At 40.8% G+C, this 18,183-nt stretch overlaps 1 protein-coding gene across 1 annotated transcript in view; it reads right to left on the minus strand.

Annotated features, from left to right (window-relative positions):
• The window catches only part of LOC311524122 (gamma-aminobutyric acid receptor subunit pi-like), a 69,775-nt gene extending 51,849 nt beyond the window's left edge, over nucleotides 1-17,926 (minus strand). The window contains exons 1-2 of the mRNA XM_084634913.1: nucleotides 17,520-17,926; nucleotides 807-892 (exon numbers count right to left, since the gene is read on the minus strand). Of these exons, the coding sequence (XP_084491039.1) occupies nucleotides 807-859 (53 nt within the window). The 5' untranslated portion in view covers nucleotides 860-892; nucleotides 17,520-17,926. The remainder of the gene's footprint in view (nucleotides 1-806; nucleotides 893-17,519) is intronic.
• Nucleotides 17,927-18,183: the final 257 nt, after the last annotated feature.

Below are 18,183 nucleotides of genomic sequence, written 5' to 3' on the forward strand. Positions count from 1 at the left end.
AGACCCCCTAAGCTTATTCTTACCAGCTTAGGTTAAACGCTGGCACCATCAAAGTGTTACACAAAGAACAGGGGAAGTGCCCACTTGGAAATGTCTCCCACCAAAAATATTCCCTCAAGCACTACACCTCCTTTCCTGGGAAAGGCTTGATAAAAATCCTTACCAATTTGCATAGCTGAACACAGACCCAAACCTTTGGATCTTAAGAACAATAAAAAGCAATCAGGTTCTTAAAAGAAGACTTTTAATTAAAGAAAAAGTAAAAGAATCACCTCTGTAAAATCAGGATGGTAAATACCTTACAGGGTAATCAGATTCAAAACATAGAGAATCCCTCTAGGGATTACGTTACAAAGTTACAAAAAGTTACAAGTTAGTTACAGTTACAAAGTAACTTAAGTTACAAAAAGACACAAAAACAGGAATATACATTCCATTCAGCACAACTTATTTGATCAGCCATTTAAACAAAACAGAATCTAACGCATATCTAACTATATTGCTTACTAACTCTTTACAGGAGTTCTGACCTGCATTCCTGCTCTGGTCCTGGCAAAAGCATCACACAGACAGAGAAAGCCCTTTTTCGTGCCCCCCCTCCAGCTTTGAAAGTATCTTGTCTCCTCATTGGTCATTTTGGTCAGGTGCCAGCGAGGTTATTTTAGCTTCTTAACCCTTTACAGGTGAAAGGGTTTTTCCTCTGGCCAGGAGGGATTTAAAGGTGTTTACCCTTCCCTTTATATTTATGACACCCAACTATATTATCCACAGATATCAAAGGGATACCAACAGTTTAGCTTTCTTACCTGCAAAACATCAATAGAAACAGGGCTTTGGAACACCAGAAAAGAGTGTACATTGTCAGAGATGGCTTCAAGAGTTCTTGTATTTCCTAAAAGCAAACATGGGAAAGGTTTAATAGTAAAGTATAATGATAAATATATATTCTAAAAAAAGTTTATAGTAGATCAAACTTCAAATCACATGAAGCTTTTTATATGGTAATGGTATACAGTAAAGCAGGGGTGGGGCAAACTTTTTGGCCCAAGAGCCACATCTGTGTGGGAAAATTGCTTGCAGAGTCAGGGTGCAAGGGTGGATTGCAGAGTGTGGGAGGGGGTGCGGTGTGCAGGAGGGAGCTCAGGTAAGGGGGTTGAGGTGCAGGAGGGGTGCGGGATGCAGCAGGTGGCTCAGGGCAGGGGGTTGGGGTGCAAGGTGCAGGCAGGGGGCTCACGGCAGGGGGCTCACGGCAGGGGGTTGGGGTGCAGGGTGCAGCAGGAGGCTTGGCAGGGAGTTGGGGTGCAGGAGGGGTGTGGGATGTGACAGGGGCTCAGGGAAGGGAGTTGGGGTGCCGGGTGCAGGAGGGGTTCAGGCTCCAGCCCTGTGCCACTTACCTACAGCAGCTCTGGAGCAACAACGGCGTGCAGCGGGGCCACTGCAGGCTCCCTGCCTGCCCCAGCCCCATGCCCAGCCACTCCAGGAAGCGGTTGGCATCAGGTCCCTGCACGGCCCCTGGGAGTGGGGGGGCACAGAGGGCTCCGCGAGTTTCCCTCGCCTGTGGGTACCTCCCCCAAAGCTCCCATTGGCTGCAGTAACCAGTTCCTGGCCAATGGGAGCTTTGCGGGAGGTACCCACAGGCAAGAGCAGCGTGTGGAGCTCTCTGCCTTCCCACCCCCGCCCCCAGGGGCTGCAGGGCCATGGTGTGGCTGCTCCCCGGAGCAGCGGGGCTCCCCGGGGGTGGCAATCCCACAGGCCTGATCCAAAGCCTCGAGGGGCCGGATTCGCATAGTTTGCCCACCTCTGCAGTAAAGCCATGCTAATTTATCCTGAACAAGTGTTGCCACATATTTATTAGCAAATATCTAAAACAAGCAAAAAGACCCACATTTTAAAAAAAAATTACCGTTTTGAAAGGGCAGCAGTATTTGATTTAACTCAGTAATAGATTTGCTCTCTAGTAAATTCAAGCTGTGTGTCCTTTTTGAGGACCAGTCGTTATTTTTTTTTTTTTTGTATTACTGTAGTACCTAGGAGTCCTAGTCATGGACCAGGACCCCATTGTGCTCTGTACTGTAAAAATACGGAATAAAATGACAGTCTCTGCCTCAATGGACTCCAGAAGAGTACAAGGAAATAGTGAGTCAATATTGGCCAGTATGACAGACTGTTGTCACTGTACACCAGCACCCTAACTTTTGTTGAATGTTTTGTGCGTCTTGTGGAAAAGAAGAGTTTTGAGGTGGGATTTGAAGTTGGGTAATGAGGTAGCTTTGCAGATATTCCTGGGGAACAACTCCCAAGCATGTGGGGAGCAATGGAGAAAGGATACAGGAGGCTGGCATCATGGGGTGATCAGAAGTAAGCACCAATAGCTTGACAGAGAAAATAGGGTGGGACTGACCATGAAGGGCCTTGAAAATGAATAAAAGTATCTTATGTTTGATTAATAGAGAACGGGGAGTTAGGAGAGGGATTCAAAGAGAGGGATAACATCACCAGATGGGCGCTAGGAAAATTTGCAGCAGCATTCTGAATGCATATGAGTGGGGCAAGACTGCATTTGTCAAGGCCAGAGAAAAGGATGTTGCCTTTATCAAGACATGAGGTGACGAAAGCTTGGATGAGCATTTTAGCTGTGTGGATGGATAAGAAAGGCTGTATCTTAGAGATGTTATAATGAGATATGGCCTGGATGTGAGGCCTGAGAGAGAGATCTGTGTCAAAGATGACACCCAAATTACAGACCTGAGTGACAAGTAGGATGATGGTGCTGTCCACAGTCATCAAGAAAGGAAGTAGCTGGCAGGGCTTGGTGGGGAAAGAACTTAGGAGCTCTGTTTCAGCCATGTTTAGTTTGAGCTGATGGCTACACATTCACAAGAATATGTCGGAGAGCCAGGCTGAGATTTTAATTTGGACAGAGGAAAACAGGTCTGAAATAGAGAGGTAGCTCCGTGAGTCAGCAGCATGGAGATTTGTGTTTTTAATGTTTTAACATTTTAATTTTAATATTTTTGGAAAAGTGGCATTATAATATAAAAATAACTGCATACCTTTGGTAAATTATAAACAACAAAAAGTTCAAGACAGTTTTAGCCTACAGTATCACTGCACACACACCCACACTCACAACCCACAGGTGACTAATCTGTAATTTCTTTTCACTGTATTTTTCTCACATAGCAGTTTTAGGGCCCATTGCTATCTAAGAATAAAATTCCTTTTATATATGCTGTACCTATATTTGTTACACATCCCTAGCCAGATTTTTGTTAATGGACAAAAGTTTAGATGGCAGTTGAAAAAAATGAAACTATGTTTTTCTACCTCTAGCCATAAATAATCCTTGAACTGAAAAATACAAACGTCCACATTCATCAAACTGTGTCTGGTTGGGGGCAGGTGTTTTAGTTTTAATATGAAATTTTCTTGCTTTTGTCAGATTGATTCACAACCATAATGATAATTTTAAAGCAGTTTGTAAGGTCTATAATCCATTTCCTGACTTTAAGATAGAGAGTAAATCATTCAAAATGATTTTGTGCAAACCCACACTATAGATCTGAAATTAACTATTGATCATCCAGTCCCTGATAGGAATAGTTTTGCAGGCATGCTTTAAAATATTAAGAAAAGACGTACCACAGAAATATTAACAAAAATTCTGAACAAAAGATTTATCTTGGATGTGGAAGGGTAAAAGAAAGTTTTAATACAGAATCCATGTTAAATGCTGTGAAAGAAATATCACATCTGACATGATTTTCAGTTTTTAGCATGTATTTCGCAAGAGCACAGACTCTTGCACATTGCAGGTTCATGGAAAATTTAGCAATAACAAAGAATTTGTCCAGGCTTTGTACAGGTTTGTCCCCATCCTTCAACTGAGCAGAGTGTGAACTGCTAGCAGCTTTTTTTACCCCAAGGTAACTTTTGTGTGTATATAAATAAATAAATTAAATAAAAGAAGCATGATTGTATTTTTATTTGTTGAATTACCACAATCTGAATGGTATGTTACTTCATCTGAAATATTAAAAAAGTAGTGAAGTGACAAAAGTAAAGGTAATGGTTATTACTGTCTCCTGTAAAAAGGGAAAACTATTTCAGTGTCTCCTTTAAAACAATTCAAGAATTCATTAACTTTGGTCATTGAATATGGTAGTAGATATTGATGTTAAGATCAATTATGTACTTACACACATTGTCCTCAGTGGAAAAACATGCATAAGACATTATGATGGTCTGTGTTAGGGGAATCTGGCTTAGTGCAAATGAGCAGATGGTGATATCACAACATTTCCCTCTGAATTTTGATTGTTTCACTCCTACTTCAGGTCACAGTATCAGTATTCACAAAAAGAAAAGGAGGACTTGTGGCACCTTAGAGACTAAAACATTTATTTGAGCATAAGCTTGCGTGAGCTACAGCTCACTTCATCGGATGCATGTATGTGCATATAATATCAGTGTTGTGATATTTTTCATTCTTCTTTTGCATGGATGCGTTCTGATTCTCCATGGTTCATCCTTTGAGCACATTTCCCTCATATGTGAGAGTAATGACTCCCTTATTTTTATTTTGATCTTTCATTCCCAGGAAATTGTTTATTGTCTTTATAACAGGCTCACGAGCCTTCTTTTAAATATAGCCTTTGTGTTGTTGCTATGGGCTTGTGAACATGTTTTAGGAAACATGCAAGTGGAATAAGGGAGTTTGCAGAAATTTCTGTGAGTGCATTTCTGTCCTTGGTTCATGTCCATGATCATTTGAATCAGTTGCTGATCTTTTGTAAAGCAATCATCTTTACCTACAGATATTACTGAATTTCTAATGTAGAACTTTAAGGGTTGAAAAGATAATTTAAACTTATTGTAATCAAAGGATTGCTTTATGCCAACTGGCAGAGGGCACAGGGATACATAATCTTTACAGGGATCCCCTGAATCTGGTATTTACATTCTAATTCTCTAAAGAGGGTCATGTATTGTTTCTGCTGAAAGCTTGTGTTACACTGATCACCATAATCTTTGTGAAATGTATGTGCATATAATATGTAAGGAGAAATGTATATATTGGAAATTATGTTCCTAGGGCCTTGTAGTTAAAGGCAGGTCATCCAGAGGTAGCGTGCCTTCAGGGAAGTTACCCTATACAGGAGATGGGATACATTTATATCCCTGGCCAACCATTGTGTATTGTGTGTGTTACAATGGGGACCTATTTGCAAACTGAATCAAATTCTAATGAAGAGATTGTGGGAACTTCATAAGGAAAATTAAGAAGTAAAACAGGTGGGGTAGGGCCCTGTTTTAAAGATAAAGAACAAGGACTGGTCTGGTATATCTTGGGGTGCAGAAAGATGCTTTGGCATCCTTCACTGAGGGAGACAAATTGCCATCAGACTTGATGCCATAAAAGAAGAGTCTCAGCCATCCTGGTTAAAAAGTGCTCTAAGAAGGACTGCAGTACCTTACTAGACAAGCGGGCATCTTGTGAGTTGTGTTTAGGGTGTAGAATGCATGTTAGGATTTTATTTTATATGTAACTTTTTATACTTGATTTCTCCATAAATAAATCTAAGCGTTATGTATTAAGTGGAGCTGTGTTCTAAGGTATAACTAGTAAGCTGCAGGGCACTGTTCCTTTGGGAACTGCAGGTCTGGTAATTTCTCACACTAAGGGCCAGTGGTAGCAAGTTGCCTCACACCCCTGAGTACTCCTAGGAAGTGGCATACCCATTGTGGAGCTCATTTGGCGCATCATGTTTTCTGTGCAAAAATGTTGGATTAAATCCTGCCCTGTGCTAGGCAGGTGTGTTAGTGGGAGAAGAAAGCATGCCATACCCCCCACAAAGCAGTCCACCATGATTCTGCCCTAAGCACTAGTGACGAGGACTGGCTACTAATAGGCTGGTGCACCATACCTGCAAAGGGTTATGGTCTGCCAGGTGGGGAATAGTACTGGCTAGCCATTCAGAATGTAGGTGGCTTTCGGTAGCGTGTGTTAGCCAGAAGAACACACTGCTTCTTTTTTTTTAATTAAAAAAATTAATTATCCCAAACCATTTTACCCTGTGCCAACAGGATGGCTCCCTTCTTCCTGCACTTCTTTGCCAGGTGCTGCACACTGATAGGATTTCCCTCTTAAGTGTAGATTTCGCTCCAGCCATAGTATTTAAAATGTTATGCAGAACCTTGTAATAGTTTGCTTACAGATTCTGATGGAAATTCTCTTTCTATGGGTGCCATAAATATAGGGAGAAGGGTAGCAACCTTTATGTATGCAGTAGCATAAAATCTCTCCTTGGCAGCTGTATTGGATTGCTTTACCTGTAAGGGATTAAGCAGTTCAAATAACCCAGTTGGCACCTGACCAGAAGGACCAATGAGGAAAGATGATCCTTCCCCCCACAGATTTGAAAGTATTTATTGTTGTTCTCTTTTGTTGTTCCCTCTCTGGATGGAGAGAGAAGCCAAGCAGGTACAATATCTCCTGAAAATATACCTGAAATAATCCATCTAAAACCACAGAAATTGTGAGTAAGGCAAGGAAATGCATTAGGTTATTTTTTGTTTTGGCTTGTGAATTTTCCTATGCTACAGAGGTAGTTTTATTCCTGTTTTTGTAACTGTGAAGCTGGCCCAGAGGGGAATCCTCTGTTTTAAATCTTTTTATTACCCTGTAAAGTTACCTTCCATCCTGATTTTGCAGGTGTGATTTTTTTATTTTTTTTATTTATAAATAAAGTTCTTCTTCTTTTAAGAACCTGATTAATTTTCAGTGTCCTAAAGACAAAGGGTCTGGTCTGTGCTCACATTGCTAAGGCAATTGGTTGGTACATTATTCTCAAGCCTCCCCAGGAAAGGGGGTTAAGGGGTCTGGGGGGATATTTTGAGGAGATAGGGATTCCAAGTGACCCTTCCCTGAATTTTTGTGTAAATCACTTGGTGGTGGCAGCAATACCGTCCAAGGATGAGGAAAGGAATTTGTGCCTTGGGGAAGTTTTAACCTAAGCTGGTAGAATATAAATTTAGGGGATCTTTCATGCAGGTCCCCACATCTGTACCCCAGAGTTCAGAGTGTCGGGGGGAACCCTGACAATGAGTTTTGTAAAATATTTAACATATTCTTTACATAAGTAGCCATTTCAGTTTGACTGGAGTTAAAGTCTGGTCAGGGCTATTGTTCTTGTTTTTGCCTGTCTCAGTGTTTTTAAAGATTTCATTAGATAATTGCAAATTGTAGTTTCTGTAATGGTTTCCACAGGAGTCAATAGATTCTGATCTCTACCACATAACAGAGGCACTGACCTATGTCACTCTGATTGTGATTGGGGCCAGGAAATAAAGTCCAATTGCTTACCAGCACTCCTGAGCACTCCAGTCTTTATTATGTGGTATCAGAAGAAAACTGAATCTTTCACAGAAATGGAGTAAGCTAAATCTCCCAAACCCCTGAGGATAAAAGGGAACCAGGCAGAGAACTGGAGGAGATGGTTGCAGCACTTCTGAATTTTCCTGGGAGCAAGTGGTAATGCAGAGAAATCAGAGAGGGTGAAATCCCTCACACTGCTACAAGTGGCTTGTCCAGCTGTATTGGAGGTCTACAAGAAATTCCAGTGAGAGCATGAAGGGGACTGAAAACTAGCAGGCAAATGTCAGTATCCCTGTCATATAATAGCGGTCAATATGCCACAATTTCATTGGCTATTATAATGATCTCTGAAACTACAGGTGATGTTACCCACAGGGTACTACATTCACTGTTCTGTAAATGGCATGAGCTGGGCTTGCATTACTATGAAAATGACAATTGCATTTATCTGACTTCTGCATCCAGATTTTCTAAGTAGGCTTGGGTAGCTAGAAATTCAGCCAAGAAGGCAATGAAGCATGACTAGCCCCATATTTTCTGAAGCCCTATGTACAGCAAGATGTATGGATTCCTTTCCAGCTTTCACCCCTTCCTGTGACTGCCCAATCCCCAGTGAACAACCCAAAGGGATGCCAAGCATCAGACATTGTGTGTGACAGTCACACTGTCGCAAGCCCTATCACACCTGTCTGCATCTCCTCTGCCATCTCATGCATTCAACTAGGCATTTGCAGTTCCTCTTCCCAGCTGGTGGGATATGCTCTGGAATCAGGTTTTTGCTATCAATTTATCTCTGTCTCGCCTCACTCTTCTCCCCCAATTGGTATCAGACCCAGGGAGGAGGAAGTAGTGCCAGCAACAGCACCTGGTAGTAAAAATGTGTGTGTGTGAAGGGATAGCATAGTGAAGGGGTCAGGAGTGGGTAGGCTAATGGAGAGTGGGGCAGAATAAGGAAGGCTGCAACAGAATCCCTCATATTTCCAGCAACCCTGCAGTCCCCAGGATTCCACTGCCCCTGCTCATTCCTCCACCAACAATCCTTCAGGCTCTCCTCCTTCCTGCCCAATCCCTATTCCCATACTAAGCTCCCTCACAGCAGCTCCTGCTTCCCTTCATTAACCTCCCCATTGGCTTCTCTAGAACCCTGGTCTGCCTCTGGTTGCTCTTGCTTCTGAGTTGTGTGAAAGATAGCTTCCTGCCTCCCCTATACTTACTGCTACTGCACAGGTAGACCCTGAAGGGAAAAATCAGTGACTTTTGCTCACTATCGAGAAAGGTCACACGTGAAACTGCACAAAATTAGGCCTCTATCCAATCCACACTCACTGATGTACATTTCACTCATTTTTATATAATTATTCAGTATAATTAAATAGCTACCTTCTAACTTGACTACCTGCAACCTCCCCAGTTCCTTCACTTGTTTGTGAACCCCTAGGAACCAGAAAGAAGATGAAAGGGGAAAAAAGGGGGGATAATTAAATGTATTTTCCATAAACTCAGTCTAGCTAACACTGCAGATAGGAAGGGCTGGAATGAAAGCCAGCAAATCCTCTTGCCACTGTGGAGATTTTATTTATTTATTTATTGAGTGGGGAAAATAGGGGAGAAGAAAGGACAAAACCTGGCAGGCAGCTATACTCCAAGTCTGATTGACTGATTCACTCTCTGAATACAAGCAATTGATGAAAGTGGACCAAGACACATGTCTGCATTCCGTTATGAGCCGCAGCTTATTCCCTCATTTGGCTGACAAGTTAGTTCTCGGCATGTCACTCAGGCTACTTCTAAGCCCTGGCAGCATTTGTGATTCTTGCCTGTAAAAGACATGCACTATGCAAGCAAAGGCTGCTGGGGCATACAAGAAAGTGCTATATAAGAGCTAAGTATTAGTACTCTGAAGTCCAGAGAAAGTAGCTGATGCTTATCCTCTCTACTGAGACTGCCAACAAGGTGCCAACGGTGGTGATATTTTTTAGGAATTAGACTAATACCATTAGCTGAGTTAGTTCTGTTATTTAAAATATCTGGCATTAGTTTACAAAATCAAGCAGTCGATTATTACATACACTTAGAGGCACTTTTCTATTTAAAAAAAATCTAACATGGCACATATGAAATTGCAGAAAACTCCAACCGAATTTTACCATTTTCTATTTGAATTTATTTTAAATGAGTTTTTTATAATTACTTTGTACATTAGTACCCTTCTCATAAAACATTTTTCTTGTCTGACATAATTCCCTCATTTTCCTGTCACAATTGTAGTAACCTTTTTATGCAGCTAGTAAATATTTTACTACTGTTTCCCTCAAAAATATTCTAGATATTTAAAAAGCTTTGTTGTGAAGCAGATTTAGGGTTGCCATAAGCATAGCTTACCTAACACAACCTCACAAAAGCAAGGCAATGAAAGGTTAAACCACCTTATGATACATACGCTCTGCTCATCTACCCACACACAATCCTTAACATTATCACATCTGCCATATAGCACAGACCAGACATCTCAACCTTATTTCTGCTCCCCTTAACCTGCTGTTCTACACACACCCATTTACCAAACTACCTTCTCCCAATAAAATTAATTGTGGATGTTTGGTGTGGTAGGATAGGAGGGTTTGATTTGTTAAAGGTAGTGATGGAAGACTGTATACTTAGGGGCCAGAGTGAAGGTCAAGGTGTGCCATCTGTGGTGTATTATACAGTTAAGCTGTGTGCCTGTGGGTGGAGGAGAAGAGGATATCTACTTGTAGGTGGCTTAACTTTTCATGCCCTTGCTTTTATGGGATTATGTCAGGTATGTTGTGTATCTAGCAACCATAACTTCTTCACAACAAAGTTTTTTGGATATTAACTTCCTCGGTTTTTTTTTAAGGATTAACCAACAGTAGTAGGTTATGACAGGTATTGCACATCAAACATCAGTAGTATAACATATGACAGAAAAGCATACCAGGTGCTGGTGCATAAACTTTCAGCTATGATGAATAACAGGTAAAAATGAGATCCACTTTCCCCCAAAAAAACCCTAGATGTTACATCAGATCTACACAAGATACACTGATGTCTCAAATGTTGTGCAGAGACAATATTTTTTAAAAGATATCAGTCAACAATGAAAGGTCAGACTGCCTTTGGTCTGACCCAGTATGGCCATTCTTATGTTCTTAAGAACAAAAATAGCATTAGTTTCAAAGACTTCTTATTAAAAACTTATAAAGAGAAACCAGCAAAAACTGAATAGAAAATTCAAAGGTCATAGTGAAATTTCACATTGATAGGCCACCTATTTTTAGAGAAAAAACAGAAATACATCCCTCATTTAAAGTCCATTTTATAACACAACCCTAAATATGGTGTCACTACCAGGCAACACCATAAAATCTATTTGTGTGTATTAAATTGGAACATTACATAAAAGTGCTAAGAACCTGGTATAGGTTTATATATGAAATGTGTAACTGTGTCCTTAAAGTCACCAATTCCGTTGGATAAATAAGTACCTGCAGTTAGATACCTTAGTATTTGTAGTATTCAAGGTATTTCCTATGGTTTATCCATATATTTTACTTCTGTGTAGGGAGGTCAAAATAGTCCCTAGATGGGACTTAAGTGGTGCATGGCCCCTTGTGCTGATTCTCCAAACTGGGATGAATTTTACCCATAGTGAAGAGTATAGGCTGGGCCCAAGGTATCTATGATTCACCAGGTTGCTGCAGAATTCAAGAATCTTGCCACACAGTACATGAGGCCTTCAGTACAGGGAGCTACTTCAAATACTGAGATAACCTTATCTTACATAAAAATTGAAAGCTTTTAAACACTTTTTAAATGTGCATCTGTGCATTATCATGGGAGATGCTGTGAGCTTTAGTTTGACTACATAATGTTTTCAATCCCAATGCCCTGTTTATAGTTGCTCATAACGCTGAAATTTTCATTTTTCAGAATGAAATTTTCCAAGCTTGGAGTCTGTCCAAAGATTAACTTTTTTGAAAAGATTGAGCAGAAATAGTTCAGCCATTTTTGCATATGGCAGGAATGGAAAAGAATATACGTTTCTGATTATAAAAACCTCTAGTTACCTGTTTTGAACACTCCTACAGCTGGGATTAGAAATTTGAAAATTAACATGGAAACAACTGTATTTATGTCTTCAACTGTTTTGGCAAAACTTGTTTTTGTTCTGACAACTGTAATAATCACAGGTTGCTTATTTTTGCTAACACACAAAGCATGTATTTTAAGAAGGTGAGACAGACATTCATACATGGCTGATTTAATGCTCAAGAGAGTATTGATGTGCACTTAGGCGGAAGCAGACTCCACTGGGGCACTAGGCTTGATCCCTGCAGACCTTTTAAAGTAGAAAGGGGTTAGGGAAAGTTGCTATGCACTTTGGAAAATTTCTAGAAAGATGCCATGCCAGAACTTCACTCCTTTCCCAACTATGCAGCTAAAGTGAAGACTGCATTATAATACATAAGGTTTTTTGGATGCAACCCTAATATTGGCATTCCTGATTTTTGAGTTCTTAATCAAGCAGCCTAAATGTTTCCTTAACCTGGGTTGGTTGGGTGTTTTTTTCTTAATATTTAGGGTTTTTTTAAGATCTTAACTGTTCAGTTTATTTTAGATATCCTTTAAAGACTATAGACTTTAACATATTAGACTAAATAGTCTGTTGGTGACTTTTGTATATCAGGAACATTAGTCCTGATTATGAACAGAGTGCTTGAATTTGACATGGCTCTGCTTCAGGCTGCAAAGTGTTTGCAAATAAAGAGGCCGTGTTGAGAGGATTGTGCAGTTACGTAATATGAACGATTTATGAAAAGCAGCTTTTTTCATTTCCAGGGAGTGAGATGAAATTTCTTCCACAACATGAATAGTCTTGGGCACTAGTATCAAGAAATTTTGAAATCCTGTTGGCCCTTTAGGATTATGTTTTTTAAACCTTATGCTATTTTAAATTGAAAAGTAAATGCATTTGGATAATAAAGAAAACAGTATTCCAAGTTTGTGAATGAAATTCTGGCCCCACTGAGATCAAAACAGTTGTCCCAAATGCAGCCAGGTGTTCACCCTGTGTAACAATGACTCATACTAACTTATTCCAATTTCTCCATGGATAAACAGTTAACATGCCTCATCCCTGTATCTCCAAAACAGATGTTTGGTGGCCTGAACCTAGGTGAAAGATTTGGACTTCCCAGCCTCACAGAAATGATTGTCATTGTCATGTTGGATTATGCCAATCCTTCCAGTGCTGTCCTCAAAAGTAGACTCATAGACTTTAAGGTCAGAAGGGACTATCATGATCATCTAGACCAGGGGTGGCCAACCTGCGGCTCCGGAGCCACATGCGGCTCTTCAGAAGTTAATATGCGACTCCTTGTATAGGCACCAACTCCGGACCTGGAACTACAGGTGCCAACTTTCCAAATGTGCCGAGGGGTGCTCACTGCTCAACCCCTGGCTCTGCAACAGGCCCTGCCCCCACTCCCTTCCCGCCTCCTCCCCTGAGCCTGCCATGCCCTCGCTCTTCCCCCTCCCCCACCCCAGAGCCTCCTGCACACCACAAAACAGCTGATCAGGCGGTGCGGGGAGGGAGGAGGAGGCGGCACTGATCGGTGGGGCTGCCGGTGGGTGGTAGGCGCTGGAAGCAGGGTGAGGGAGCTGATGGGGGGCTGCTGATGTATTACTGTGGCTCTTTGGCAATGTACATTGATAAATTCTGGCTCCTTCTCAGGCTCAGGTTGGTCACCCCTGATCTAGACTGACCTCCTGCACATTGCAGGGCATAAAACCTCACCTACCCACTCCTGTAATCAGGGTCAGTGGAAGCTTCCTATCAGTGGGGGGGCCACCAGTGCCCAAAAGAATCATGGCCCCACCCTCCACACCACCCCTCCTTCCACCCCGTGCTACCCCTTCCCCCCAAGAGCCCTGCCTCTCTTCCCATCAGTCATCCTTATGGCTGGTTAAAAAGGGGAGAGGGGGACCCCGTTCCAGAACCCCTGCCTGTAATAGACTCCTAACCTTTGGCTGAGTTACTGAAGTCCTCAGATCATGATTTAAAGACTTCAAGTTAGAAAGAATCCACCATTTACACTAGTTTAAACCTGCAAGTGGCCCATGCCCCATGCTGCAGAGGAAGGCAAAAAAACCCCAGGGTCTCTGCCCATCTGACCTGGGAAAAAATTCCTTCCCGACCCCAAATATGGCATTCAGTTAGATCCTGAGCATGTGGCTAAGACCCAGCAGCCAGATACCTGGGGAAGAATTCTCTGTAGTAACTCAGAGTCTTCCCCATCTAATCTCCCAGCCATTGGAGATATTTGCTGCTAGCAGTTGGAGATCAACTACATGCCATTGTGGGCAGTTTCATCATACCATCCCCTCCATAAACTTATCAAGTAGTACATAAAGGAGTAAGATGTTCATACATTTCATTTCTATCTAATTACCAAATATATCACATATTTTGAACCCAGATTCACATTTGATTCATACTTAAATCGTCTGGTGTTACATCACTGCATACTGCACATTGTTAACTTCATAAATGCTAAGGTTCTAAAATATGTAAAATTAATTAATCCTACCCCATATTATGGGATATTTTCTCCTGTATTTGTTGTTATGATTTTCTATTTTGAGTCTTTATCTTAAATTGTAAAAACAAATCCAATATATTTGGTCCATAGCAAGTTGACAGGTTGCAATATTCTAATGTATTCCAGCACTGATTGACCAATGCAATGATTTATCTTCTGGATGCATTAAGTCTTAGAGATTATATTTCTGGGACATAATATATGGTATTGCAATCTCCTTAGCTGTATTGTATTATGTGCATGTATACAGTTCATTTCCATGATAATGGGAGGGGGAGGAGTGTTGTAAATAGCAAAATGGAGTAATTCAGTGCTGTCAAATTTCTAAATAATGTGTGCTAAATTCTGCCCACATGCAACTTCCATGGAAATCAGTAGAATTTGCCTATGCCTGACTTTAAACTAGCCAGCTTTAAACTAGCCACAGCAACACAAGCTTCAGTGTGAGCTAGCCCCGGCAAGTAATTTCTAAGGGTTCCAGGCAGGCTTGTATGCTGGAGCGCATGTGCTGCAACTTCACTTCTCCGGGACCAGAGATAGCTAGATTAAAGCCTGAGTATGTCTTCTCGACACCCTGTGATTACAGTATAGACATACCCTAAAAATAGATTTTGGCCCAGTATACTTTTCCCCTATACACTCCATTGTTCTTTTTTTTTCTTCCAAAAATCGATAAAGGTGAATGTGACCCATTAAATTTAATTCAGAATCAGAGCTGGCTGAATACTGTACACATTTTTCTCAAATATTCACTTTTAATTTTAAATGGATTCAGACACCTTTTGTGTTTACCTTCCAGGAATAGTTCAGGAAATAACAAATTTCACATTTGTAATCACAAGTACTTGAGATGGAAACCCAAAAAAAGTTACTCTTATGAAATTAGGGACAGAAGAATGTCAGGTGACACATGTCCTATCAGAACAACTCCACATGTGAATGTCAAAAGTTCACAATGAACTGCTTTCTAATAATCTACGGCAGTAGACGGTTATTCACAGAATAGATTCACATTAATTATTCACCGAAAAGTCCAGTACACAGAATCATAGTCCTCAAGACCTATTTTTCCCATGATGCCTACTGGTAATTATCCATTTAATTAAGGGTTGGTTGGGTGGGTCTCTTATATTTAGTTGATTTTCATTTATTTTTTTGAATATAGTGTATTTAAATATGTATTTAATGCAGGCGTAAATAGATATTTTACATATTTCAATTACATCCCTAGCCTTCACCCTGCCTGTTGTTGTTTAAGACCCAGTTCTGCTATCCTTGCAGTTGGACCCCATGTGACTTCTGTGCTGGTGGAAGGGTCTACCCTTACAAACTGCAGGATTGGCCTTTAGATGGAAATCTCATTGGGCCATTGACTGTGGCTTTCAATGTTTCTACAGCACATAGCACAATAGGGCCAAAATCCTGACTGGAACATCTGAGCACTATCAAACTAGAAATAATTCATAATAATAAATGGTTGAAAGGCCAAGCCGCAAAAATGATCAGAATGTTTGCTGGCTGAGGATGACAAGAGGGCAATTATTAGATTTGATATCACAAGCAAAATCATGCTTTTCGGGTGCAGGTTTGAACTGTTGTTTCCCATGGAAGTTAACAGAAGTATAGTTCATAATCCTGAAGAAAGAGTCTCCCTCCACATGCCCCAACTTCCATATGCCAGTCAGCAGTATATATGGGCCGTAAAGACACTGCACATGGCTGGGGAGAATTCCCCCACTGCAGAAGCAATGTAGGGCCGATTTAATCAGCTCAGTGCCAGGGACCACACCAGCCCTCTCCCGCCAACTGACCAAAAATCCACGCAGAGCGGAGAAGGTTTGAAGGCACCTCTGTCTTCCCTCCCACTGGGTTGCGTACTCTGGTGTGTGCTTCACAGAGTCACAGCATAAAACTGTTTTGTTAATTTAGGCAGAAATGATTTTACTTTGAATTTTAAAGATTTTTTCTAATTTCAGCTATCATTAATTGTGAAATGGACCAATAGATTCTTTCAGTTAACATATTTGAGAAACAATAGTTTAAGCCTGTACAGAAAAAGCATGACTTGGAATTTTAGAGTTAATAAATAACTTCCTGCCTGTCCAAAATTAACTTATTGAGAGTCCAGCCTACATTCCTGGCTCAACCAAAATTTCTGTTGACTTCAGTAAGAGTTTTGCCTGAGTCCTTACTCTGTGACAGGTCCCTTAAAAAATCTATGTTTTAGCCAGAAAAATTAGCTTAAAATAGCCCCTTGTAAACAATACAAGGCTTTTAAATTAAAAAGTATGAAATCAGGTTTCATAAACTGGTTCTATAACAAAACAGCTCAGAGTCACTTTCATTGTAAAATCAGTTCTTGCATCCTGAACAAATTTACAGATACACATGCATTTAATATATAGCATCCAAGAAATTAGTAATATACATTACTTTAAGCAAGTCCTGTTGAGATACAATTCTTGAATATACATGCATACACAGAAGCTTGAACATTCTGAAAAAGAAAGTTTAGATACAACCTTTGCTCTGGGGCTCAGTTTTCCATTTCCAACTGACATGACGAGTCAGTCCCATTGAAACCAAAAGGGCTACTCATGTCATTAAGGAATGCAGAATTGAGCTCTTAATAAAATCATTGAGAGTTTTGTCTGAGTGAGGACTGCAACACAGGGCTATGAACGTGAATGTTGTTTTTATGCAGTAAAATGAATAATTCATCATTTTCATTAGTGCAGATCAAATTAGTTTGCTTTAATTCAGATCAATATAGTATCATGTTCCAGGATTTTAGTATTTTAAGTTTTATAACAATGTGGCTGTGATCTTTAGATTTTGGGAGATTTGTTAGAATTGGCTACAGTTCTGTAAGGATGGAAAAGGCAGCATCAGCAACCTGTATACAAAGTTAGAGCTGACCTTTAAAATAAGAATAAACAACATATATACTGTATATGAGTAGAAAAGGATTCCTAGTGAAATAAAAATATAGATATTTACATTTTCTTCAATAAATTTCCAGTGACTAAAAGTGCAACCGTTTTTAATAAATACATTCAAATGTTTTCATTCAATGCTGCATATTTTAATCAGTTACATTATATATTTTTCAAATAAAGTCACTATTACACAGACAATTTATATAGCTATGTTTAAAGTAAATTTTCAAAATGAGAGATTTGCAGGGATAGGAGGTTGGCTTTCTAAATACCTTTCTTGGAGCAGTGTCCTGTGTGCTATCAGTTCAGTTTTCATAAGCAAATTTTACTTTTTAAAAAGAGCTTCCTCTAATTTGACTGTTTTCATATCTTCATAAATAATAATTCCCCAGGGAAAAAAACTAACATGATTTTTCTATAGTTAAGTATAAAAGACATGTAAATAGAAATATTAACAATGTTTAATTTATCTGAAGGGAAAAAACAGCCAGGGGCACTTCTGGATCGAGGTACTTGGGTATCTTGTAAAGCTCCTGGAAATAAAGTTGTGCCTTTATAGAAAGGATGCTCCAGACTTACCTATATGAAAAAGATTTTGCACATCGTTCTTCCTTTGTGCTGGAAGGAGAGAAGATAATGCTGCCTGCTGGTCACCTCTAATCCGGCTTTGCAGCCCTAGGATCAGTTCAGGGATCAGGAATCATGGATGCTCTTCTTTGCCGGAGTAGTGCACTCGGGTTAGAGTGTGGGGGAGCCTGACTCACTAGCGCCTTACTGAGCGTGTTTGGAGGGGGAGGAAGATGGAGATAGCAAGGGGAACGGCATGAGGGGTGGGGGGTCATGGTCTGAGTACACATCTGCTGCGACTCATCTCTACCACTCTCAGTATACTGCAGGAATAGTCCGGGGCTTTGGAAGCAGCCTGGATTCGCTGGAGACGGGGAAAGAGGGGTGTGAATGGCTGGAGAAGGGAAGTCCGGGCTCGGGGTCAAATTGCACGTGTAGTGCTAGATTCTCCTCCCCGTCGGATTTTCCTCCCTGCCTGATAGTAAGAACGCCGAAGTGATCGGTGCTGCTTAGTTACAACAGTGAAGCTGCTGCCCTAACTCTGCCCTCACTTGCCATCAGAATTTGTCCTCCACGGAAAACAGGAGTAAAAATGGGGCAGGGGGAAGAGAGGGGCAAAAACGAGAAGGAGGGAACACAAATGAGGACGATTGGGCACAACTCACTAGAGGAGGGA

Source organism: Lepidochelys olivacea (genome assembly GCF_965140295.1).
Source record: "Lepidochelys olivacea isolate rLepOli2 genome assembly, chromosome: 7".
Taxonomy (NCBI): domain Eukaryota; kingdom Metazoa; phylum Chordata; order Testudines; family Cheloniidae; genus Lepidochelys; species Lepidochelys olivacea.